At 36.6% G+C, this 25,412-nt stretch overlaps 1 protein-coding gene across 1 annotated transcript in view; it reads left to right on the forward strand.

Annotated features, from left to right (window-relative positions):
* oxsr1b (oxidative stress responsive kinase 1b) overlaps nt 1-25,412 on the forward strand; it is a 46,775-nt gene that overhangs the window by 20,159 nt on the left and 1,204 nt on the right. Inside the window, exons 3-17 of the mRNA XM_079602505.1 lie at nt 2,535-2,643; nt 10,375-10,516; nt 16,863-16,918; nt 17,459-17,568; nt 17,902-18,003; nt 18,132-18,265; nt 19,073-19,121; nt 20,231-20,296; nt 20,673-20,795; nt 22,489-22,524; nt 23,056-23,160; nt 23,246-23,304; nt 23,651-23,703; nt 24,550-24,618; nt 25,041-25,105. Coding sequence (XP_079458631.1) covers nt 2,535-2,643; nt 10,375-10,516; nt 16,863-16,918; nt 17,459-17,568; nt 17,902-18,003; nt 18,132-18,265; nt 19,073-19,121; nt 20,231-20,296; nt 20,673-20,795; nt 22,489-22,524; nt 23,056-23,160; nt 23,246-23,304; nt 23,651-23,703; nt 24,550-24,618; nt 25,041-25,105 — 1,278 coding nt within the window. The remainder of the gene's footprint in view (nt 1-2,534; nt 2,644-10,374; nt 10,517-16,862; nt 16,919-17,458; nt 17,569-17,901; nt 18,004-18,131; nt 18,266-19,072; nt 19,122-20,230; nt 20,297-20,672; nt 20,796-22,488; nt 22,525-23,055; nt 23,161-23,245; nt 23,305-23,650; nt 23,704-24,549; nt 24,619-25,040; nt 25,106-25,412) is intronic.

Consider the following 25,412-nt stretch of genomic DNA (forward strand, 5'->3'; position numbering starts at 1 on the left):
GAGGTATGCTGATCTACTTGAGTTTCTGCCATTTCTGTCTTTCCTATAGTGTTGGACTATTGAGTAGTGATTTCAAAAGACTGGTAAAATTTGGTGATTTACACATGACTTAAAGAGGACCTTCTAGAATAGGTTTTCATGCTTGAATGTTCAAAATGCATTATTTTTCACATGTTTTACATTATTTCAGCACCTCTTTTCCCAGGCTGACAGTAATGCTCTGTTTAGTTCCTGTCTCAATGAAGCCCCTTCTTCTGAAAAGTGCAATGCTCTGATTTGTTGGCTGGTCTAGTGTCTTGTGATTGGTCAACCACTTCGAGCGTGTTTCTGAAATGTCAAGCCCCTTACCAAAATCGCGAGTTTCGCAACTCCACTCAAGTTTCGACTAATGCAACTCAACCAGGTCCCGCCCCCTTTCTTGCGTATGGCTTGGGTGGGAATTATTTAAATGATGAATATTGTGACGTGTACGTTTCTAGAAGAAAACTCAAGACTACTGTTTCAGGGAGTTCAGAAACAGTGCTTACAGATATAGAGAATATCTCCCTTTGTAGTGGACTTTGTGACTTTTTAGATATTTTTATGTTCAAACAGCAACATTACACACTAAAGTAAGTTGAAATGTAAAGAAATTATTTTCAAAATAGAGGCTTATTTTTTTATTTTATAAAATAGAATGGCTTGAAAGCTCAGGTCCCCATTCAGTTTAATATTAACAAAGCAGCATAAGACTATGCAAAGCTCAGCATTGTGGAATAAGAGGTATAAACTCATGTAGCCATTCATTAGCATCAAGCCTGCAGTTTTTTAGTTTCTTTTATTGATTGCTTTGCCTTGCATATAACAAATTGAACAAGACTAGGCCTGACTGCTAAAAAGAAATGGCAGAATTGCTTTATAATATCATTAGTAAGCCCCCACCATCAAATGACTTGGGGAGAACTCACTCCGAGTGATGGATTCGGCCGCAGTGCCAACATTACCTCAGCTGTCAGTCTCTCCGAGCTGCAAGGGTTTCACTTTAACTGCTCCGTCAAATGGAAAGACTAGCAAATAAACGGGGGATAGAGAAAAACTACTTGTTTTTCCTTCTTCGATTGCTAAAAAATCCATCTAGCATCCCCGTTTTGCTGATTAATATTGACAGTAACAACATACACACCGATTTATTTGGACACCTTGGTTATTTGGAACAGGCTGTAAGGCAGTCAGGTGAAGGTGTCGTGGTGTTTATAGCACTCTTGGATTGATGTTGTTTATTTTTACAGTTTGTGCGTGCTTTGCGGCCGGTGAAAGTGGCTGGAGGTGCTTCATATACGGGTGAGCTAATAAAAACTACTAGTTCACCTGAAGTACGTAAATATCTGCACTGAACCTGAAGATTCGCCAACTGTGCAACTGAGCTAGACTTGTTTAAACATTAATCCAGATCTGGAATGGCACCATTGTGACTGAGGCACCTCAGTTATTCGGTTAAGCCATGAGGCCCAGTGCATTCTGGACCACATACTATGTGACTGTATGTATACACAGTACATGCCTTATTGAGAGCTGCTTCAGTCTGCGACAAGCACATGAACTGACTCCAGTGTTTAACGCTGTCTTTCTAAACAACAGGGTCCGTGCGGGTCCTTAAGTCTTGAATTTATTTTTAGCAAATTTGGTGTCATATAATTAAGAAAAGACTTGATTATTCTTTCAAGATGTCTTAAATGTGGGGATGGAAAACCAGGAATCGCAATATGGCTTGATGTAGTAAACTTCAAAAGGCTACATTTTGATGAAATAAAAGTGTGCGCTGCATGTTTCAAAGTAAAAACGCTGCACTGTTGCTTGTTCTACAGCCTCACGCTTTCAGAGCAGTTTGCAGTCACAGAAAAGCCCACATTTATGCAAAGCGATTGCTTTGATCTACTGGTGATGATTTATGACTGTTTGTGTTTATATCAGTCATATCTGCAAACTCTTCGCCTTTCGGCAAGGAATGGCATTTCGATGGAATTTTTAAATTTTTTTTCACATTACCTCCATAGAATTCCTAATAAAACAGCGCTACTTTGTTTACAGAGGTAACTGGAGAAACCACTTTATTTCTGCTCGTCCATCATTACTATCTACTGTCTATCTACTGTATTTGCATTTTCTTTCAGCACGTCTTCCATTTGATTTAGATCAATGTAAAAATCAACTCATAATTTTACTCAGCTTCCACACACCGATCGGTTGCACTTCAATTTACAGTACATGTACTTTCAATGTACTTACAGTGCACTTGCCAAGAAAGTACTGTATAATATAAGGTAACTAACTACTGGGGTTAAGGTTAGGTCAAAACTTGTATTATTTAAATGGTAAAGTTGTTTAATTTTTACAGTTATTTTATGGTTTAGGATGTTGCCATAAACATTGATCTGATTTTAAAAACCCTACAGATGCCTAGGAGTCAGATTGGTTGTTTCATCCAATTTGTGAATTATTTAGAAAGGATATTGGTTGAATCAGATTAACTGTGTTTTTTCCCCCTCTCTCTCTAGAAAGAGATTCAGGCGATGAGCCAGTGTCACCATCCCAACATTGTGTCGTACTACACGTCTTTTGTGGTGAAGGATGAGCTGTGGTTGGTCATGAAGCTGCTCAGTGGTGGTAAGTCCTGCCCACCTGTCCTTTTTCCTCCAATCCAATCACTCAATTTCCAGTTGGTTGCATCCAAGCACTGAAAAAAGCCATTCTGTTATGTCGATTCCCATTTTGATGCAACATCCTGTGTACTGAGAGGACTTGATTTGGTTGATTTTTGAAGGCAACATCTGAAGGAGCTTTGAGAGAAGTACAAATAAATCAAGACTGAATTTTTATTGAAAAAGAAACACTGTAATTTTAATTACTTGAATTTGTTGTCGGTCATTAGACATGACCATATGATGCCTTAGAGTTATGTTGGGGTGTGTATTAGCTTGCGGAAAAACACATATCCGTTATCAGCTACCTGATCATTTCTGTGGAGGAGATATAATATCCAATAAACTTGCTGTTCTAGAAAGAAAAAATATTAAGAAACAAAAATATATATAATTAATCTTCTTTAAAAGCCTATAAAAAAGCTGCTATGAATATGTGCAGGTCACCAACAACATACACCACAGTTCAAAAGTTCTGGGTTGGTACGATATAAAAAAATCTCATATACTCACCAAGGCTGCATTTATTTGATTAAAAAATACAGTGAAATATTACTACAATTTAAAATAACTGTTATTTTAAAATGTAATTTATTTCTTGTCATGGCAATGCTAAATCTGCAGTCACATGATCCTTCAAAACTCCTTTTAATATGCTGATTTGAAACATTTCTTATTATCAATGTTGAAAACAGTAGTGCTAATTATTATTTTTGTGGAAACCGTCATACTTTTTGTTTCAGGTTTCTTTAATGAATAGAATGTTAAAATTAGCTTCTTTTTTTTATAGGATTTTGCTGTAACATTATAAACGTCTTTGCTGTCACTTTTAATTAATTTAATGCCTCCTTGCTGAATAAAACTATTCATTTCTCTTCAAAACAATATCTTACAGACACCAAAGTTTGAACAGTAGTGTTTATTTGGTCATTCATCTATCAAATACTGTTTGACACATTAAATTAAGTTTTGCCGAGATGCATAGATGGTTTCTCTTGGTAGTAGAAATAAATGTATGTGTTTGTATTTCAGGTGCTATATTGGGATCTCAAATGAGCCGTTAGAATGATAATAGAGTTTTCCAGGAGCTCCCCTACGGAGTTAATCAGAGGCCGTTGTTAATTACAGCAGATGCATTAGTGCAGCAGCCTGAGACTCACACTATCTTACAGCATTATTGCATTATCACTTGTATCCAGGACCAGCACAGATATCTTTTGACAATCTTGCCAGTCTGGCTTTTGATGAATTTCTCCTAAGACATGCACAAGCATATCTTGCTCCGCCCTCCTACGTACTTTTTTTTTCCAGCTGTGAAGTTGCTGTAAATAGTTTTATTCAGGGCTGCACATAATATCTAAATAAAATATGGCTAATAGTGCGATTGTCAAATTCCACAGGGTACGATTTTTGTTACAAATAAATATGCGCTGCCGGTTTCAGAGTGAAGCGCGGCATTTACAGATGCGTAGTTCATTATACGGTGTTTCAGCGGCGCTTTATTCTGAAACTGACAGCTCATATTTTTTATTCAGCAAACCGAAGAAATTAAGACGTAAATATTTGTATAGTAATTTTACAGTAAAATAAATAAAAATTACCAGATTTAATTTATTTTAAAATATAATAATATTATTACAATTTTATTCCTGATTTTGTTATTATTATTATTTTTTAAATAATAGTCACAATAACATCATAACTTCACACATTGAAGTGCTCCATATATACAGTATATATTGAATTGGTCAACAGTGGGAATGTGGCCTATGAAAACTTTTTTTAAACTGTTTTTTTACTGAAATAAGTGTGTTAATTCTTGTAAAAAGTAAACCCATGTATGAACAATTTCCCCAATTTTATGTTTTTCCCAAATCGTTCAGCCCTACAAGGATTTCACACTCAAAAATAAAGTAATTATTATTAATATTTATTATTATTATAATGCTGATGCACTCCCCAAAAAATCCACCCCACTCACTCGAGAATAATACATTTTTTCCAAATATGGCTATTCATATCATAGGGTGAAAATTCCTGCATCTTTTCATATCGCAATATATATAGCAGAAAAACTGAATATTGCTATGTCCGTTTTTTTCTAATGTCGTGCAGCCCTGGTTTTATTTATGAGGTTTAAACAGCCCGTTTTGCTTCTTGATTGCATTGCGTCCTTAAGCTCCAGTAGTGCTCCTGTCTTTCCAAACCCCATTGTTTAAAGCTACTGCTGAGAGTTTGATGATATGTTTCAAGCCAGCGTGTAATGCTCTGTCCCAGACGCAGCCAAGTGCTGGACAGGGAGATTATAGTGTGGCTCATGCTGACACTGACAGCCGTGGGACGCGGCCTTTCTTCCCCCGGTGCAGAGCTGAAATCACTCTGTCTGGATAATCGCAGTTCATTTTACGCCTGTCATCAGCTGCCGTGCCCTCCTCCTCCCGCTTCTGCCAGCTGAAGATGCCCAGGTGGCACGCAGCCCGTCTTAAGTATGAAGGTAGGACACGACAGGTCTCACAGCTGTGGGGCAGGCAGCTAGTTTAAACATAACAGATACTGCTGTGTTTTTATTGTGTACAAAAGGGTAGGGGTCTTAAAAGGATGGTTAAGCTAAAAATGAAAATTGGCATCATTTACTCACCCTCATATGATTCCAAACTGACTTTCTTTCTTCTGTGAAACACAAAAACTAAACATTTTTGAAGAGTGTTTTTTTTTGTCCATACAAAGAAAGTCAATTGGGTCCAATCAGTGTTGTTTTGGACCCTATTGACTTCCATTGTATGGACAAAAACAGTTCAAACATTCCTCAACATATATTCTTTGGTGTTTTGCATGAAAAATAAAGTCAGACAGGTTTGGAATATGAGGGTGAGTAAATGATAACAATTTAGATTTTTGAGTGAACTATCCCTTTAAATATAACTGCAAAAATCAGCCAATCATTAGCCAATCATCTTCAGTTAACAGTTAAAGAGCTGTACTGCTCAAAGACATCTCTTAGTTGGTAGCCTGAAGTTGACTTCTTCGCGTTTAACCGTCTCATCTTGACAGTTGCGTTTGTAACGTGCCCTTTGACAGCTGTCAGAAGTGATGAAATCAATAGGAATGTGATTTTACATGAAGCTGCTTGGTGGCATTCCATAGTTTCAGCATAGGAAGTGCGTTCAGGAAAGAACTACAAAACAAACTATATCCATATCTTTATGCTTTTTTTTTTTTTTTACACTAATTTTGTCATTCCCTAAACTTGTGTACTCTATACTGTCCTGTACCCTGAAGGCAAAATGGGCTTAAATTGAATTATCTCATAGTTGCTTTATTCACTCATGGCATTTACAGGAAGAAAGTCTGGCAGATAGTCTCCTTCTCAGCCTGGCCTATTTGTTGGGTACAAAGGTATGTGAGATAGGGAACAATATCAATAACTTCATTAGCACATAGCACAAAAGAAGTGTCCTCCCTGGCCTCTGAACGGCACTTGTGAGTAGATCTTTTACAGCTAGATGGGAGTTTTACAACTTTACAAGCACTCATTGTTGGCTGTCACCTGTGTGCTGCACTGGATATAAATGAGTCATTCTACAAAACCGGTGCCGTTTGTGTACATGTGCAAATACTGAAAAAAAAAGTATATTATCATATAGTAAAAGGTGGAGTAGCTGAAGTAGTAGACATTTTCTATACATCAACAAACATCCAATAACTTGTATTATATTTTATTTTGTATTATTTTATATATTAAATTGTATTATTTTATATATTAAAATGTATTAATTTTTCAAATAATTGAATAGAATAGAATTAAATTTATGCTTAAACATTTTATTTATCTGACGGAATATTTAAATTACAATAAAGTCTTCTCACATAGTGATGTAAAAATGTTCAAATCAGCAAAAATCCAATAACTTATTTATTTATTGCATCCTATGATATATTAAAATGCATATTTAAATTTACATACAATTATGTGTTTCAATTAATTTATGTAAAATATATAAAAAATGACTTTAGAAATCTCCTATTCAGCCTAGAAAAGGTACCCTTTTTATTGAATAACCAATAACATGAACATGAATAACATGATATCCAATACTAAATGTAATGACTGTCTCACAGGGTCAAGATGAACAATCCACTTAAGCAGATAAAATTTTGGAGACTTAGCATATTATACACACACACACATACACATTAAGTACAAACATACACGCATACTATCAGGAATTTCAATATAAACTCAGTACTACATGCATGAATGTAGATTTTTTTTTCATCCAGCAAGCAGATTACCCGAAGCAATTTAAATTTTTGGTGCAATAATATTTTAAGCTGTCGCTGTCTCGTAGATTTTAAGCACAATGTTTTGAAATATGGCATTATGCCCGTAGTGACTCTCAGCCCACTGAGAGACAACAGATGCTTCCTATCTTCCTTTTATTCCCTCTTCTCCTCCACCCTTATTTTCTTAGAGTAATCTTTCCCTCACCAGCAGCCCCGTATGGCCCTGTGCCCTTTGGCCCAGTGGGCACGACATGGCATGTTCCACCCACACCAATGCAGGATCCTTAGGAAGGCAGCAGTGTCAGATAGTCTGACAACTGTTGGACAAAGAGTCATTTTCTTTTCCTGTTGCGGAAGCATAATTGGAATTACAGAAAGGTCATTGGGGAGATTTCCTGGTGATGCTTTCCCTCAAAGTGTCATGAGAGAATATCAAGAATGCTTTTGCACCACATGGTCACTGTTAGAGTTACTTTCAAGAGCATGTGGAATGTGAGTTGGCTCATGTGAACAAGACATTAAGCCATTTGTTTAGTATTTAATGAAATGAGAAGCGTTTACAGTCACATCTCCATCACACCTCAGGGGCTTCACATGATTGAGGCGTTCCAGGATGAACATTCTTGGGATCCGACACTGGGGAAGTTTTCTTGATGAACCCCCCCATCACGTCATCATTTACTCTCCCTCATATAGTTCCAAACCGTATCACTTTCTTCGGTGAAACACAAAAGGCGATATTAAGCAGAATGTTCACGCTGCTCTTTTCCATTCAATCAAAGGCTGCATTTACACTGCAGGTCTTGATGGCCAATTCCGATTTGCTGACTATATCCAAATTTTTTGACGACCCGCTTACATCATCTTTTAAAAGTGACGCGTATGGATAAGGAAGTAAAACAGCGCGATATGCAATGGATGCAGACAAAATTAATATCCAGTGTTTTGCTTTCCACACTATTTTAAAAGGTCAGCAATATATATATATATTTTTTACTTTGGTACTGTAGCCACGAGCGCTTAAAACCGTGCATCTGTCCTGAAATCTCTTCAAACACTGATTTATTTCAGTAACAACCCTGCATTTTTGCCTGCACTGTCTCTTGGCCCCAAAGGCTCATACAACCTCCACATGTTGATCCTTTGTCCTCCATCGCGCCATTAAGAAGTCACGTGATCGCAGTTGACGTCCCTTTTTTAATGACGTACGACTCGCATTTACTGGGGAATATCGGATTTGTCTGCTTACATTGCAGATGAAAATGCACGTATCCGATTCATATCTCATCTATTTCCACATATGAGTGTGGCCTGAAACCGATCTGAGAATATCGGAATCCATGTGCTTTTTTCCTGCTTACACGTTCGCCAGTCATATCCGATCTGTGCCACACGAGAGGAAAAAAATCAGAATTGGGTTACTTGAACCATGCAGTGTAAATGGGGCCAAAGTGAATGGTGACCAGAAGTCAAACTCCAAAAATTACACAAAAAAGTGATCCATACAACTTGTGCGCTATATTTCAAAGTTGTCATGTGGCTTTAGAAGGAAATATAGCCCACGAATCATACTGACTATTTCCATATAGCTTTTATGGTGCCTTTTGTTGTTTTTGTAGTGTGAGAACGTACGCCACACTTTATGGAATGGTATGGAAAAAAGCAGCATGAACATTCTGCGTAATATCTCCTTTTGTGTTCCACAGAAAAAACGTTTGTAACTTTTGGGTTTGTAAACTAAAGTAGCATAATTTACTCTTTTCAATTCTCTCTCTCTCTCTCTCTCTCTCTCTCTCTCTCTCTCTCCCTCTCTCTCCCTCTCCCTCTCCCTCTCCCTCTCCCTCTCCCTCTCCCTCTCTCTCTCTCTCTCTCTCCTCTTAATCCAGCTCGTAGCCGTCAGTGAAACTTGATGTGTTGTTCGCTCAGTCAGCAGTGCGCTGGCTTCATGCCACACACACACATGCCCGCACACACACACTTTCACCGTCTTGTTTTTCTTTCATTCGAATGCTCACTTATTTGAGTTTTTATATAAAACAACCTTCAGGCCACTTAGAGGTCGACGATACCCTTTTTAAACCACGGAAGAAGAAAAAAAGAAACCAAAATAAGAAAACACATAAGCCATTTTTCTGTTTCTCAAATCACTTTCACCATGAGCTAGGGTGTGGGTGTGATAAACTACCTTGATTTCCTTGGCTATGATCTCACAGTTTTTCCTGGTGAGTCATGCTGCACTTTTTCAAATTACAATATTCTAGGACCTGTATTTTTTCATACATGTATGTGCAGCTTAATATTTTTGTGAATTTTTTTTTAACATTCTTTGAGTAGAAATGTATTTATTTATTTGAAATACTGTGATGCATTTACTGTCACTTTTGATCAATTCAATGCATATTTACTGAATTAAAGTATTAATTTCTTTAAACAAATCTTACTGACCCCAACTTTTTGAATGGTAGTGTTTGGACAAGTTGTTTTTTGAGTATTAATATAATGTTTCCATCCTTGTGCTATTAAATATCCTTGTGCCTCTGGACTGTCGCTCTGCCCCACACAAACACTGGCCAGCCGCCCACTCTAGTCCACTGACGGCACGCTGCTGGACTTCCTCTCCCCCGGAGGGTTTAAAGTTCCGCTGTCGGCGTCAGTGAAGAGAACCCGGTGATGCCATGGCAGTTAACTTGATCAGAATTCTGGGAATTCCGCATTCTTTTTCTCAGAATTTCATTTCAGGTAGTGGGATGAAATTTCATTTGCTATTAGTTCTCTCCATCTTTTCACATGGATAGGAATTACATATGCAACTCTAGGGTGGTTGCATGAACAGACCGCCTTTGTCTAACGTATTTCTGAAACGAGGCCGTTCAGAGCGTTCCCTGACACATGAAGGCCAGCGGACTTTTTGGTTTATGCCGTTTACATCCGCTCCCTAAGGATCTTTTGTCTGTCTGCGCTGTTTGCGGGAGGTGCTGGCCGTCCTCCAACTCCCCCAAAAAAAAAAAAATGGCCTAACTGGTTGATAAAGTTGCTGATGGAACATTCTCGTCATGGACTCCTGCATATGCCTTAATTAAATATCATGGAAAAAAAAAAATTGTTGACAGATTGTTTCCCTAAAACATTTGCTTTGGGTGTCCATATTTCCGTCCATCAAGGTTGAAACAATATTTGTTTGTTGGGCACAAAAGACAAAAAAATCTTGGGAAGCAGCTGACCTTCTGGAAAAGCTTTAAGGTCATGCACGCTAGCCAAGTGCACAAGAATGATGATCATCGGCCAGTAAGTCCGCCACAAAACAGCCTAGTATATAACATGTGCCCTCTACAGAAGCTCATGTGCACTTGTGAAGTTAATGACCGCACAACATTATGTCTACTAACAGCTCTCCGTGTTCTCCTTGTTGCAGGCTCAGTGTTAGATGTGATCAAGCACATCATTTCAAAGGGCGAACACAAGACCGGTGTGCTGGATGAACCCAGTATTGCTACAGTGCTGAAAGAGGTCCTTCAGGGTCTTGAGTACCTCCACAAAAACGGCCAGATCCACAGGTAACACTTCTCACTTTTAGAAAAGATTTTGAATACTTAGAAATTGTCGTTATTTACTCACCGTCATGTTGTTCTAAGCCTCTATGCTGGTTTTTGTTTTTTTGTTTAACCCTTAAATGCATGAATGTTTCGCCAATTATTATTATTATTACATATTCGGGTCTTTAGTGACCCGGATCTATATATAACATGTTAGATACAGTTCAGTATTCGCTCTGCAGTAAATCGCTGAGCCATTTCAAGTTTTGCTGATGATGCTTCCTATTCTTTTGTTTTCTGCCTGCCGTAACTATGAGTGAAACACTTCATCATTGTGTATCAGACATTGCCACCTTGTGGAATAAAGGTGAACTGCGCTTGTTAGAAATATGCGTTTAATGGATAACCGAATTTCATAGAATATATTAATGCAGATCTTTTCCATGCAAAAATAACAAAAATAAATCCAGTAAGAATAATTAAATCCATGATGAATCATTTAGGCTAATTAATTTGTGAACCTGATCAATTCATTCGCACAAAAGAACTGGTTTGAAAGAACAATTGATTCACAAATCGGACTGATTTGCTTGTTAATCATTCAAATGATTTCTTTAACCACTCACTGGAAGGGGAAGATTTTCAGGGAATGAAAAAACTTGAATTTTGGCCTGTTTTTCACACAAAGTTATTGTAGGTTTCAGAAGTTTTGTAATATCGTGCAAGATTCAAGTAAGTAAAGTAAAGTAAATAAAGACATGAGAATGAATAAATAACGACAGAATTTTCATTTTGAAATGAACTGTCTCTTTAAGACTGGACTGGTTTCAACACAAAGAAGGTCTGTAGGATGCCTCTGGACCGAGACTCCATTTAATCAGCCTAATCTCAGATGATGAATGATGGAATTAATGAATTCCGTTTCAGAATCTACATCTGCTTGAGTTTCCAATGGAAATCCGTGGAAAAACTTAGCGAGCTCTCTAGTCTAATCGTACCCTTCAGTCTTTTATCATTAAATCTTTAAAACAGTTGATGCAGGCCAAGCATATATGGCCGTTTCATTCCCAATCTTTTACTAAGCTCATCAAAGATTCCTTTTCTGGTTTATCCGAGACATTCATCTTCAGAAGTCAATAAACTCTTTGCGGTGATGACTCACTGATGGCTAATTTAAATCAACTGTCGGTTTCTCTCTGTATATCTCTCCCTTTTTATATTAATTGCTTTCTTCTCATATCCCTTGTTCCCTCTGTACACGCACAGGCCTGTTAAAGCAGACAGTGTAAATAATTTGCAGGCTTTTAGTCTGGTTAAATACCCATGACTTGCAAGCTTGACTCTGAATTTAAATGAAGGAGACCTTGTCTTTTTGCTCTGTGCTGTGCCGCCAGTGGGACGGGAGGTCGTTTTTGACTTGTAGGAAGCTTGTGTTTTTTAGATCTGACATCAAATTTAGTTTGTTCCCTTTGCACATAGTTTTTGGAAGATGGACTTTAATTACTTAGCCAGATTTTCTCTGTTATATGTTAGATGGGACATATTGAAGTGCTCCATCTATACACACACACACACACACACACACACACACACACACACACACACACACACACACACTACCAGTCAAAAGTTTTTGATCGGTAAGATTTTTTATGTTTTTAAAATAAGTCTCTTCCGCTCACTATGGCTGCATTTATTTGATTAAAAATACCCCCAAAAAAGTAATATTGTTAAATATTATTCAAATATAAAACAGCTGTTTTCTATGTGAATATATATAGTAAAGTGTAATTTATTCCTGTGATCAAAGCTGAATTTTCAGCATCATTACTCCAGTCTTCAGTGTCACATGATCCTTCAGAAATCATTCTAATTTGCTGATTTGATGCTCAAGAAACATTTCATATTATTATCAATGTTGAAAACTGTTTTTTAATTTTTTTATTTCTTTGATGAATAGAAAGAACAGCATTTATCTAAAATAGAAAGCTTTTAGAATTTTTTTTTACACAACACAACTGTTTTCAACATCGATAATAATAATGAACGTTTTTTGAGCATCAAATCGGCATATTAGAGTGATTTCTGAATGATCATGTGACACTGAAGGCTGGAGTAAAAGTCCTAGCACACCGAGTCCGAAATTCGAATCTGAAATTTTTGCACGTTAAAAAATAAATACAACCTCACGTTATGTCAATCACGCTTACACACTGCCTCCGAAACTTTCGTCCATCATAAAAAAAAATCGGAACTGGTTCGATTTTCTGCGTTTTTCGCATCTGTAACAAGCATTTGAATGGTGTTTTAGCAATTCAGAGCCCCTGAATGATTGATACGAAAAAACGCATGCGAAAATTTCGGACTCAGTGTGCAATGACCTTAATGATGCTGAAAATTCAGCTTTGATCACAGGAATAAAATACATTTAAAAATAAATGCAGCCTTGGTGAGCAGAAGAGACTTTAAAAAAAACATAAATTCTTACAGATCCAAAACTTTTGAACACCATTGACCATATATGTGTGTGTGTGCCGCAAGGAGGGAGTCACGGTACCCTCCACATCCCTGGAGGATGCAATTAGACACTGTGGCTTAAGGCTGGCATGAGGTCAGCTGTCAAAATGGAGTGAAGCAGCAAAATTCTTCATCATCCTCACTGCCCTGTGAAGTCCAGCAGATGGATGCAAAAATCCTCTCGCCCATCTACTCTCTCCCTCGTGGCTTCTCGTGCAGTCTTTCACCCTCGCCGCAGTTTAAGAACAATCTGTCGATGTAGAGCATTGAGCTTCTCTTGGACTCAGATGGACTCTTTGGGTCTGTCCTCACACTGAGGCTCTCTTTGTTTTGAGTGTCAGCTGGGGAAACCAGAACACGTTGTCATGGCTCCCACAGAGGGGTGACATCATTGCTGAGCCTGTAAGAGATCTGTATCGCTTAGATCTCAGGAAACCATTCCGCTTTTGTTCTGACATTCTTCGGATTGCCTAGTACCATCTGGGTTTTATATGGTGATGATGCAGTTGCTTACTGGGAAGTTTGAACCCTGTAGTATGATTATCATTCCCCCAATAATCGTCCAAGACTTCCTTGTCCTCCAAGTTTCTAAGATAAAATATGAATTGGCACTTACACTGAAAAAAGAAAAGAAATTCGTCATAGTCGATGCAGATTGAAACAACATTTTTAAACTATATAAAAAAAAAAATGTATATATATATATATATATTAAAAAATAAAATATATACAGTTGTGGTCAGAATTAATAGCACCCCTGGTAAATATGATAAAAAATGGCTGTAAAAAATAAATCTGCATTATTCATCCTTTTGATCATTCAAAAAATGTGCAAAAATCGAACCTTTCATTGAAGTAAAAGACTTGAAAGTGGGGGGGAAATCACATTATGATATAAATGTTTTTCTCCAATGCACGTTGGCCACAAATATTGACACCCTTTTATTAAATACATAAAATTAACATTTTTGCAATCTCCTTTTGCCAAGATAACCGCTCTGAGTCTTCTCCTATAATGCCTGATGAGTTTGGAGATCAGAGACCATTCCTCCATACAGAATCTCTCCAGATCCTTCAGATTCCCAGATCCATGTTGGGGCTTCTTCTCTTCAGTTCACTCCACTCATCAGCTCAGGGAACTGGGACGGTCATGGCAGAAGCTTGATTTTGTGCTCCGTAACACGATTTTGACGTTTGTTTTGGACCGTTGTCCTGATGGAAGATCCAACCACGGCCCATTATAAGATTTCTAGCAGAGGCAGTCAGGTTTTGATTTTTTTTATCTGTTGATCTTTGCTAGAATCCATAATACCATGATGTATCTGAACAAGATGTCCAGGACCTCCAGCAAAAAAATAGGCCCACAACATATAAGATCCAGCAGTATATGTAACCGTAGGCATGGGGTACTTTTGATCCCTGTTTGCACCAAACACATCTGGTGGGTTTGCTGTCAAAAAGCTCTTTTTTAGCTTCATCTGACCATAGAATCCGGACCCGGCCCTGTTTGAAGTTCCAGTCGTGTCTGACAATTGAATATGCTGGAGATTATTTTTGGATGAGCGAGGAAGATTTTTCTTAATAATTTCCCAAACAACATGTGGTGATGTAGTTTTTTTTTATATATATGTTTATTAGGCTTTCTGACCCCAAGACTTGCAATTCTCCCTCTGTGATCCTTGGTGAGTCCTTGGCCACTCAAAACTCTCCTCCTCACCATGCATTAAGACAATATAGACACACGTTCTCTTCCTGGTAGATTCGTAACATCTTTAGTTGATTGGAACTTAATTATTGCCCTGATGGTCAAAATGGGGATTTTCAATTATTTTGCTATTTACTTACAGCCACTTTCAATTTTGTGATGTTCAACAATCTTTTGATGCACATCAGAACTATATTCTTTGGTTTTACTCATTGACATTGTTATGGATGATTTAGGGAATTTGGCCTTTGTGTTTCCTCATATTTAAACTGCAGTGAAACAAGAAGTCATGGCTGGACAATTTCATATTCCTAGTCACCCTGCTGTGTTAAAAAAGGTAAATATTAAGGGGAATATACTTAAGAGATATTTTACTCGTAAAAAATTCTAGGGCTGCTAATAATTGTGGCCAATGTGTTTTTGGAGAAAAACATTTATTTCATAATGTAAATTAAATTATTTTACTGCAATGAAAGGTTAGATTTCTGCACATTTTTTGAATGAAAGATCAAAGGGATAAATAACGCCGATTTATTTTCTACATCCACATTTTACATCATATTTACCAGGGGTGCCATTAATGGTATATATAATTGTTTTAATAAAATATATACCATTTTAATCCTGTATTTAAAAGGTGCAAATAAATAATAATGGCATAATAATAATAAATCTGTTCAGCTTCTGCCCCTGGGTCATAAATGTGCCTGTAATTGAGGAAAACCATATGCACATGTGTAAATACAGTATTCTGTACCGTTCACACACAGATAAACCACATATCCTGTTCACTGCATCTTGTTCTTCAATGTTTATATCTCGGTTTCCAAATCAGACATGTTCTCTCTTCTCAGTGCCCTGTCTGATAAACATGCGAGCGATTATCAGCTGTGCTCACAGACAGCAGGAGTGTTTCCAACCACTCCAAACATCTCTTACTCTTCTTCAAGAACACCTCTGAATGTGCATGAGTTTGGAGTGGACATGTGTTAGTATGTTTTGATTTGCCCAGCAGGAGTAAATAACTGTGTGTGCGCGTGTGTGTGCGTGCTCATAATGCAGAAAGGTTGCAATTATGGCTTTGGACCCCTGAAGCGTATAATTGCATATAGTCATGGCAAGAGAATGTGACTGTTATGATAACAGAAACAAAGTCGTATTATTATGTTCAAAAGTTTTTTGTTTTTTTCTTCATCTTCAGTTTAGTTCATATCTCTGCTGCCCCCAGCTGGACAGTAACATATAATGCAAGAAATTAAAATTCTAATCATATCTAATATAAAAGTTTTTAAATGTGTATAATCAGGTTACACACACACACACACACACACACACATTATATGTATGCACACATATTATATATTTGCACACTTTTATGTTAGATGCGATTTAATCGATATTGACAGCAGCTCTAATTGTAATTAATAAATAATGAAAGTAATACATCAAAATTAATAAACATGTGAGTTAAATGTTCATGTGAGCTGAATTTAATCATGTTCAATGTATTCTGATGGGTTCCACTGGCACTTAAATATAATATCACACAAGAGTTCTGAATATCAAGAGCAACTTACAACATTTCTGACAGCATTTGGCTGGCTCATTTTTAATATTTTTTTCAGCACACTGAAATGACTTTATATACAAGGACACAGACCCTGAATGCTTACCGTATCATAAAACATCACTGTAAACATGAATTATTCTCAAGAATATCCGATGAACCATTCATCAGTCTCCTAATTAGTCTCAGCTTTGCCAGTTAGATAGAAAACACACTGTACTTTTGCAGTGAAGCAAAAAGTGCAGATTCTCCCTGGATTGAAGAACTCTGTGTTACACAAACACACACATGACTTGATCATCAGTTCTGCAGGAGAGGAGATGTCCGCTGGCTTTCAGCTGAGTGTTAAACACAGGGCAGAGGGACAGATATAGTGTTCATATTGTTTGCAAGGAGTGCACCATGACCACAGTTGTTTGGATGCTGCTGTCTGTACCAGAAACATCATGCACTCATACTCATTTCATTCTGGTTGAATCCCCCTTTAATAGGTCTTTATTATTATACTTTTTCCTGAAACTGTGCGATCCACATCTGTATTCATCTGTGTGTGTGTGTGTGTTTGCGTTTGCCTGCAGGGATCTTAAAGCTGGAAACATCCTGCTGGGGGAGGACGGGTCAGTGCAAATCGCAGGTGCCAACTTTCTGTTTAACACTACTGCCCATTATAGTCCAGAATATTAATGATAATAAAAAAATAATATTATTACAATTTAAATTAACTATATTTTAAAGCAAGATTTATTCCTTCAAGATTTATTCCTTATTTATTCTAGTCTTCAGTGTCACATGATCCTTCAGAAATCATTCTAATATGCTGATTTGTTGCTCAAGAAACATTTCTCATTATTATTAACGTTGAAATAATACGTTCACCTGCTAAATGTTTTTGTGGAAACCATTATACATTTTTTAACTAATTCTTTCAAATTAATCAGACATAAAAATCTTGCATTAAATTGATCAAAGATGACAGTAAAGAAATGTAATAACTTAAATTTGATTACATTATTTATTTTTAAGTGCAATGCAATTTTTAAGCGTAAACACCGACAATAAAGTACTTGCTTATTAGACGTTAAGAATACGTACTCGCTTATTAGACGACATTTATTTGTTATTTATTTGACATTTTAATGAGTGATTTTGTTGTTGTTACTCTGTATTGCTTTAGATTTTGGAGTAAGTGCCTTCTTAGCCACTGGTGGTGACATGACTCGAAATAAAGTGCGGAAGACGTTTGTGGGAACGCCGTGCTGGATGGCTCCAGAGGTGATGGAGCAAGTAAGTAATTTCCACCCTACAACCACTTTACTCACACGCTGCTTATTTAACATCATAAAACGAATGACATGCAAACTGATTCCAGTGAAGAAGATACAGTGCGCTTCAAAGGTCCTGAGATCACATGGAAGATTCAATTAGAATAATGCAATATAGGCCCATTTTCACTAGTAGCCTCAGACTGTTGGACCTCACTGTATATGGACTGAATTACACGGGCAATTAAAGCTCTTATGAAGTCTAAAGACTTCAGTGGGATGTAAAATTGCCAGTAACTGCTGGCATATGGATGCACCTCTCGTGTTAAACAAATCTGTGACTGTTTGTGTGAAGGTGAAAGGTTACGACTTCAAAGCAGACATCTGGAGTTTTGGGATCACAGCCATCGAGTTGGCCACAGGCTCCGCTCCTTACCACAAATACCCTCCTATGAAGGTGAGGAGCAGGGGACACGGTCCCATACGAGCTCTACATCCACAGTCATGCATCACTCTAATGAGACACATGTTGTTTTATAGCATGTCGGGTGTTTCAGAGATCTGTGTGTGTGTGTGTGTTTGCAGGTGTTGATGTTGACCCTGCAGAATGATCCGCCTTGCCTTGAGACTGGAATCACGGACAAAGAGATGGTGAAGAAATACGGGAAATCCTTGAGGAAGATGCTCTCGTTGTGTTTGCAGAAGGAGCCAGAGAAAAGGTGCTGAGCAGAGCCGTGATGTTCTCGTGGGGTCGTGGGATAAAAAATACACTGCCATTCAAAAGTTTGGGCTCAGTAAGACTTTTTAAATGTTTTTGAAAATTATTTTATGCTCAGTATTGCTGCATTTATTTGATTAAAAAAATTATAATACAGTCAAACATTAATATTGTCAAAAAAAAAAAATGAAAAGATTTTTGTTTTGTTAATATATTTTAATGTCTTTTTTTCCTGTGATCAAAGCTGAATTTTCAGCATCATTAACCAGTCTTCAGTGTCACATGATAATTCAGAAATCATTCTAATATGCTGATTTGGTGCTAAAAAAAACGTTTTTTTTTTGTTTATTATTATTATCATTGTTGAAAACATTTGTGCCGCTTCATATTTTTGTAAAAACGTTGATACATTTTTTTTTTTGGGATTCTTTGATTAATAGTAAGTTTAAAGGAACATAATTTATTTGTAATACTTTTTGTAATATCTTTACTGTCACTTTTGAACCATTGAACGCATCCTTCCTGAATAATAGTTAATTTATTTATGTAAAAAAAAAATATATATATATTTTTACTGACCCCACACTTTTGAACAGTACTGTATGTTTATGTGTTCAGTAATATTCAGCATGGCAGCCACCACTACCTGCTCAATGTAAAATGAAACAGATTTTATTTGGCTGATATGATTTTATGATTTTAAGTCATTTATGTGTAAAACATTTTAAATAGGATTTTTTAAATGTTGATTGTCCCTGATAACACTTAAAGTTACAACAAATATATTTCAATAGTGTTTGCTTTTTAGGCCAACATCATCAGAACTCTTAAAACATAAATTCTTCCAGAAAGCCAAGGTAAGAATCTTACTTTCAGGACATTGTTTTTGGTTTATTTTATTTTTCCATGTTTTTTATGCAAGTCTTAAAGGGATAGTTGTCGGAGCGATCTGTCATCATTTACTCACCCTCATGTTGTTCCACACTTGTATGACTTTCTTTCTTTCATGGAACACGAAAGGAAATGTTTTTCATACAACAACGGTTCATAGTGACCACTGTCAAGCTCCAAACAACTAAAAAGCACCAATTATTTAATATGACGGTAGAACTTTATTTCACAGTTCTGTTCCCAATGTTCATACTTATTACAGTAATTACAATAACTAGGTAATAACTAGGTATTAACACTGAACTTACACCTAACCTTAACCCCTGTTGTTACCTTATATTACCCAGCATTTTCTTAGGTTAGTACATGTACTGTAAAATTAAGTTTAATCCTTATGATAGCTTTTACACCATATTTACTTAAATTAAATGTTGACTTAAATTTCATGTTACACAAATACATTTTAATTGATACTTTTATGGTGCTTTTTATCTTTTCATATCCTTGACGTGGCACAGTACAAGTGTGTAATGATCCTTCAGAAGTCTCCCAAAACCTCATTTCGGGGACATCCACTTTTGCAAGAAAACGGCATAAAAATAAAGTAAATACAGTGTTTATTTTAATTGTAAAAATGCAGAAAAGTTTTCTGTTAGGGTTAGGATATAGCATTTATAACTAGCTGCATATAAATACTACAGAAGACTTTGCAATGTCGCATGTGTGTCTGTGTATGAATATCTCTACACTCCCCAAATGAATCATTGTTGAGTTCAGTCCAGCGTTCCTCTCATTACTGGGCCGTCATATTGATGTCTAAAAGCAGGGATAATCATCCAAGCATCCTTTTCCAACTGGTTATAAACTCTCTGCCAAATGGATTTCCCTTTTTACTATTCGAATCAAGCCAGTTCTCTCTCCTTCCGGCGTTGAGTACTCAGATGTTACCGCACATGCCCAGTAGGGGGCTGGTGATGAATTAGAATGTCAGCCCGTTTTGTAATTCAACCCTAATTGGTGGTTATTTGCATAATTTAAAAAAATATTTATCTTACTCTTCCATTTTGTTTGGCAGAATAATGAATTCCTGCAGGAGAAATTATTACATAGAGCACCTACAATTACAGAGAGAGCGAGAAAGGTGAGGAAAATGTTTTATTAGGTATTATTTTGAGTGTGTAATGATGTTTTTATTTTTACCATGCTTTATCGCTGATTAAGAATAAAAAAACATAGGTATTATTACTATATACTGCTAATTTTTATAATGATTTAGCCAATGTTTATGTATACAGCACCACAAATCAAAATCACTTCAGGGACAATAAAGAATATTTCAAATCAGTTTGGAAAAACATATTCAAAATTTCAGATATATTCATTAATCTTTAAATATGAATTACATTTGTTTGAACTTTAAATAAAAAAAATTACCTAAACAGGTTTTGCTCTTCTATACGCATGTCTGTATAAACATATATGTATGTATATGTACATTTGTGTGTGTATGTGTGTAGGTACGGCGAGTTCCTGGCTCCAGTGGGAGACTCCATAAAACAGAAGATGGAGAGTGGGAATGGAGCGATGATGAACTGGATGAGGAGAGCGAGGAGGGCAGAGCTGCTATTGCTGCCTTACGGGTAACACACACACACACACACACACACACACACTCTCTCTCTCTCTTTGCAGTGGTTCAGCACTGGTTGTTTGCACTCTTTGTTTGTCTGTGGTGTTTGTAATGGTGTTGCTGTTGTGGCACCTCTCACCCCTGGGCTCTGTGTTTTCTGTTTGCCGCTAAAGGAGCAGCAGTCGAAGTCGACAAGGCGACAAGTTCGTTTCTCTCAGCCTCTTGAGCTGCCCCCACCCAGGGTTGTTCAGTTTTCCCACTGATACAGATGGCTCACCTTAACAAGGAAGCACACTCAGTCAAACACAGCATTTGGACCTGTAGGAAGTGCTAGATAAAGAGGAAGTGAATTTGTTCAGAGAGCATAATATACAGTATCTGCTGATAGTCTTGTTATCCAGCTTTAAAGACGAAGACAATAAAGATACTAGAGTTCTGGTTGGTTAAGGATGACCGTTGCACCTTCACCCGTCTGTGATAATCTGTTTATCTATGCAAGAAATAATCATGTACAGTATAAAAGCATTTAGATCGCTTACTGTGATAACTTTTGTTTTCCGTATCCCCCGCTCATTATGAACCCATAGCTTATGTGCCTTTTGAGATCACAAAAATACTGAAATATCTACTTACACGGCTACTTAAGCTTGACCACTCACTCTAATCTCAATGACTAAACTCAGGTAAAGCAAAAAAAAGTGTAACCAATTCTTGCTAAAAAAAACAGATACTGACTGAATAGTGATGATGTGTGCTTCCTGGACGCCATCTGTATTGTGTTTTTATTTACAACGTTGAAATACTGACCAAATCAATGACCTTTGATAACCAACCAAATTCTGTTTAACAGCCTCGTAATGAGACTTCTGCTGATTGAGGCACTAACATGCAATATGGCCACTTCTGGTCACTAAATGATTTTTGGATTCCAGTTTGGTCACGTTATATGGCCAAATACCTTAGATATCATGTCATATCATTATGTACACTACCGTTCAAAAGTTTAGGGTTTGTAAAAACATTTGTATTAGTTAAGTCTCCTAAGTTCACTAAGGCTGCATTTATTTGATCAAAAAATTTATTAATAAATAACAAATACAGTAAAAATAGTAATATTATTATGTTTTGTTTTTTATTTATTCCTTTCAATGCAAAGCTGAAGTTTCAGCCAAATTATTTTTTGAAACCTTATAAATGTTTTTACTGACACTTTTGATAAATTGAATGCATTATAGCTGAATAAATGTTTTTATTTATTTAAAATAAATTAGTTAATACTGACCTAAACGTTTAAACGGCAGTGTAAGTCTGAATACAACTCAGTTTAGGTGGAAGTGTTTAAGTGTGGTTTTGTTTTTTTGGTAGTGGGGGGGGGAGAATACTTTGGATGTAGTGCATACTGTTGAATAGAATATTTTCTAAGCAGATATTGTGGATATAAACTGTAATTTGGTTGCATATCTCAAAACAATCCCAATAGTCCTTAAATTCTTGAAGGATATTATACAAAAGCTATGAAATGTGTATTTAGAGTCATAGCAAATGTGTAAAATGAAATCCTCATGAAGGGCCTTAACTCCCTGCTTCATTCCTTACTACAGTGTGTTTAAATCCAACTCAGCGTTACCGTAACACAAACAAATATATATTATTACCAGAGACTTTGCCCTTTGACTTTTGCCCATTCTATCTCTCTCACACAGTCACCAAGAGTAAGAGAAGGACTCCAGAATATAGAGGTATGCAAACCATTACTGCCATACTAATTTACCATTCTTACGATTTACGGATTGTCATATTTTTTTCAATGCATGAAATATTTAAATGATCTACTGTATTTGGCAAGGTATGGCACTCTGCAGACTACTGTATCCTCCAATGCATTTAGTAAAAAGTATTTAAACATCTGAATTGATTTTGCTATATTTGTATTACAGTATTAAGGATTTAAATTACAATTATTCTTAAATAAAAAAATGGGCAAAATAACCTTTTTTTTTCACAAGCTACATCTCGATGTCACTCACATGCAGTGTATACAATATTCTTTAAACATGTATTGTGTAATAATACTGTTTTTTTTAAGAATAGTGTACACTGCACAGCATCCACTAAATAGTAAACTAGTATTCCATTCCAGACTTTCATTTAATGTTGGTATTATTTCAATGTATTATATTTTATAATGGCCAGAGTTTTTTCTTCTTCATATTTATATATTTATAACGCAATTACTAAATGTTTGTGTGGGTCTACGCATGTATTTGCAGATATTCCAGCCTTTCAGCAGTCACCTCCAGCCTGAAGTACCTCAAGCTGCTGGCCAGGGCCCGGCCAACACTCAACACACTACAAGCCCTTCACAGCCAGCGCAGGTACAGCTGTTGCATGGAGCATTTCAACATTCAGTTTTTAAATGAAGCTGATGCTCCTCATCACCATCTCGGTCTCTATCTGTAGGCCCCGCTTCCTGGAGGCAATGCCCCCCAGTCCCCCATCAGTTTAGTATTAAGGTTAAGGTAAGTTGTGTTTGCTGTTTTTATGTTTGGAGTCATTTATTGATGTTGATCCAGCATACAATCAATAAAAGCTTCAAACGTGGGGCGTTTTGTGGCGATGCCATAGAAGAACCATTTTGGAACCAACAGTATTTAAAGGAACCTTTTTTTTTCTTTAGTATAAAGAACATTTATATACGGTAATCTCAAGAACATTTTTTCAATATAAAGAACCTTTCGAGCAATGGAAAGGTTCCTTTAATGTTAAAGGTTCTCCATAGAATCATCAATGCCAATAAAGAGCATTTATTGTTAAAAGTGTAAACGGGAGCAGTAGATGACTTGTATTTCTCCTCCTGTCCTACAGAAACTTGAAAAAGGAACTGAATGACATCCGATTCGAGTTCATGCCTGGCAGAGGTAAGAGCATAAAGACACATGGCTAGTCTTGCACTTGAAGAAATCCACATAATACACTCTTAAAGGGATATTCCACCCTAAAATGAAAATTCTCTCATCATTTTCTCAGCCCAATGCTGTCCCAGATGCATATGACTTTCTTTCTTCAGATGAACATAAATGAAGACTTTTAGAAAAATAGTCCATAAAATGAGTCCCTCAAATTTGACACTTCAAAAACCACACAAAACTTCACATTTTTAAATGGAGTATCCCTTTAATATAGATGTATTCCCAAACTGTCTGATTTTTTTCTCAACTATTTTGAAAAAACACTGAATGTTATGGTTGACAGTCGTCACATTTGTCAAGGGCGGTGAACATCTCAATCAGGACGATTTACGACACACTTGGCCAGTTCTTTTGTCCAATGTTTTTTTGCCTGTAAAAATCAATTCAACACCCTTTTAGAATCAGTTCCTGTTTATCTCAGTGTTTTGCCCTCCAGCAGAAAGGCCCAAGCATAGCAAGAGCATCATTTTTCCACCCCATCAGAACTCAAAGAGCCTGCCGCATCTGCATTTTATCAGTCACGTTGGGAATTTTCCCAAAATAAAGCATTTAGGGACATGCGCATTGCTGGCCCGTGTGAGAATGTTCTTCTGCCCGAACACGTCTTCATTCTGCTGTCTGTACTGACTACTGTATGCAAGCATGATGTGTGCAGTTAAGTTGTCAGGAGATCTACAACCTTGTCAGTTCAAATATCCAGGATGTTGCAATTTGCCATGCTCAAAGTTTGTTGCTCTAAACTAATAATTTTAAAGTGGAATAAATGCATCACACACACATTTTCTCTGGTTGTAGACACAGCAGATGGGGTTTCTCAGGAACTGGTATCGGCTGGCTTGGTAGATGGGCGAGATTTAGTTATAGGTAAGGTAATGTTACAAAAGATATCTATTTTAAATTAAAGTTGTTTTATTTATCAAAGAATCCTGAAAAAAATGTGTCACGGTTTCCACAAAAATATTGAGCAGCACAATTGTTTTAAACATTAATGATAAAAATAAGAAATATTTATTGAGCAGAAAAAAGGCATATTAGAATGATTTCTGAAGGATCATGTGACACTGAAGACTGGAGTAATGATGCTGAAAATTCAGCTTTGCCATCACAGGAATAAAATATTTTTTTTAATATATTACTATAGAAATCAGTTATTTTACAATATTACTGTTTTGACCAAATAAAATATAATATATTGTTTCCAGTAAAAAAGAAAAGAAAAAAATATATATACCATGATAAAAACAATGATGGTTTTAGTCCTAAACTTCTGTTTTGTGTCATTTCAGTGGCTGCTAATTTGCAGAAGATAGTTGAAGAGCCTCATTCCAATAAAAATGTCACATTTAAACTGGTAAGTGACTGTTCAGTTAAACCCACTGTGTGTAAAGGCCCGTTCACATCAAGGACAATAACTGTAACAATAAAGATATAGCTATAAAAATCATTATACATATAAAAGAATAACAGAGTCCACACAACGGCACAGAGAAACGATATAGTTGGAATCACTTTCAGAACGATTTTATTTTCCCACCTGATGAACGATAAAAACCTTGACAGCCAATCAGAGTTCATCCTGCTTTAAAATGGCAGACGACAAACCTGGTGTGGACGCTAATATAGTTAGTTTGGTGTGAACGGGCCTTAAATCCTCAATG

Source organism: Phoxinus phoxinus, assembly GCF_949152265.1.
Source record: "Phoxinus phoxinus genome assembly, chromosome: 24".
Classification (NCBI taxonomy): domain Eukaryota; kingdom Metazoa; phylum Chordata; class Actinopteri; order Cypriniformes; family Leuciscidae; genus Phoxinus; species Phoxinus phoxinus.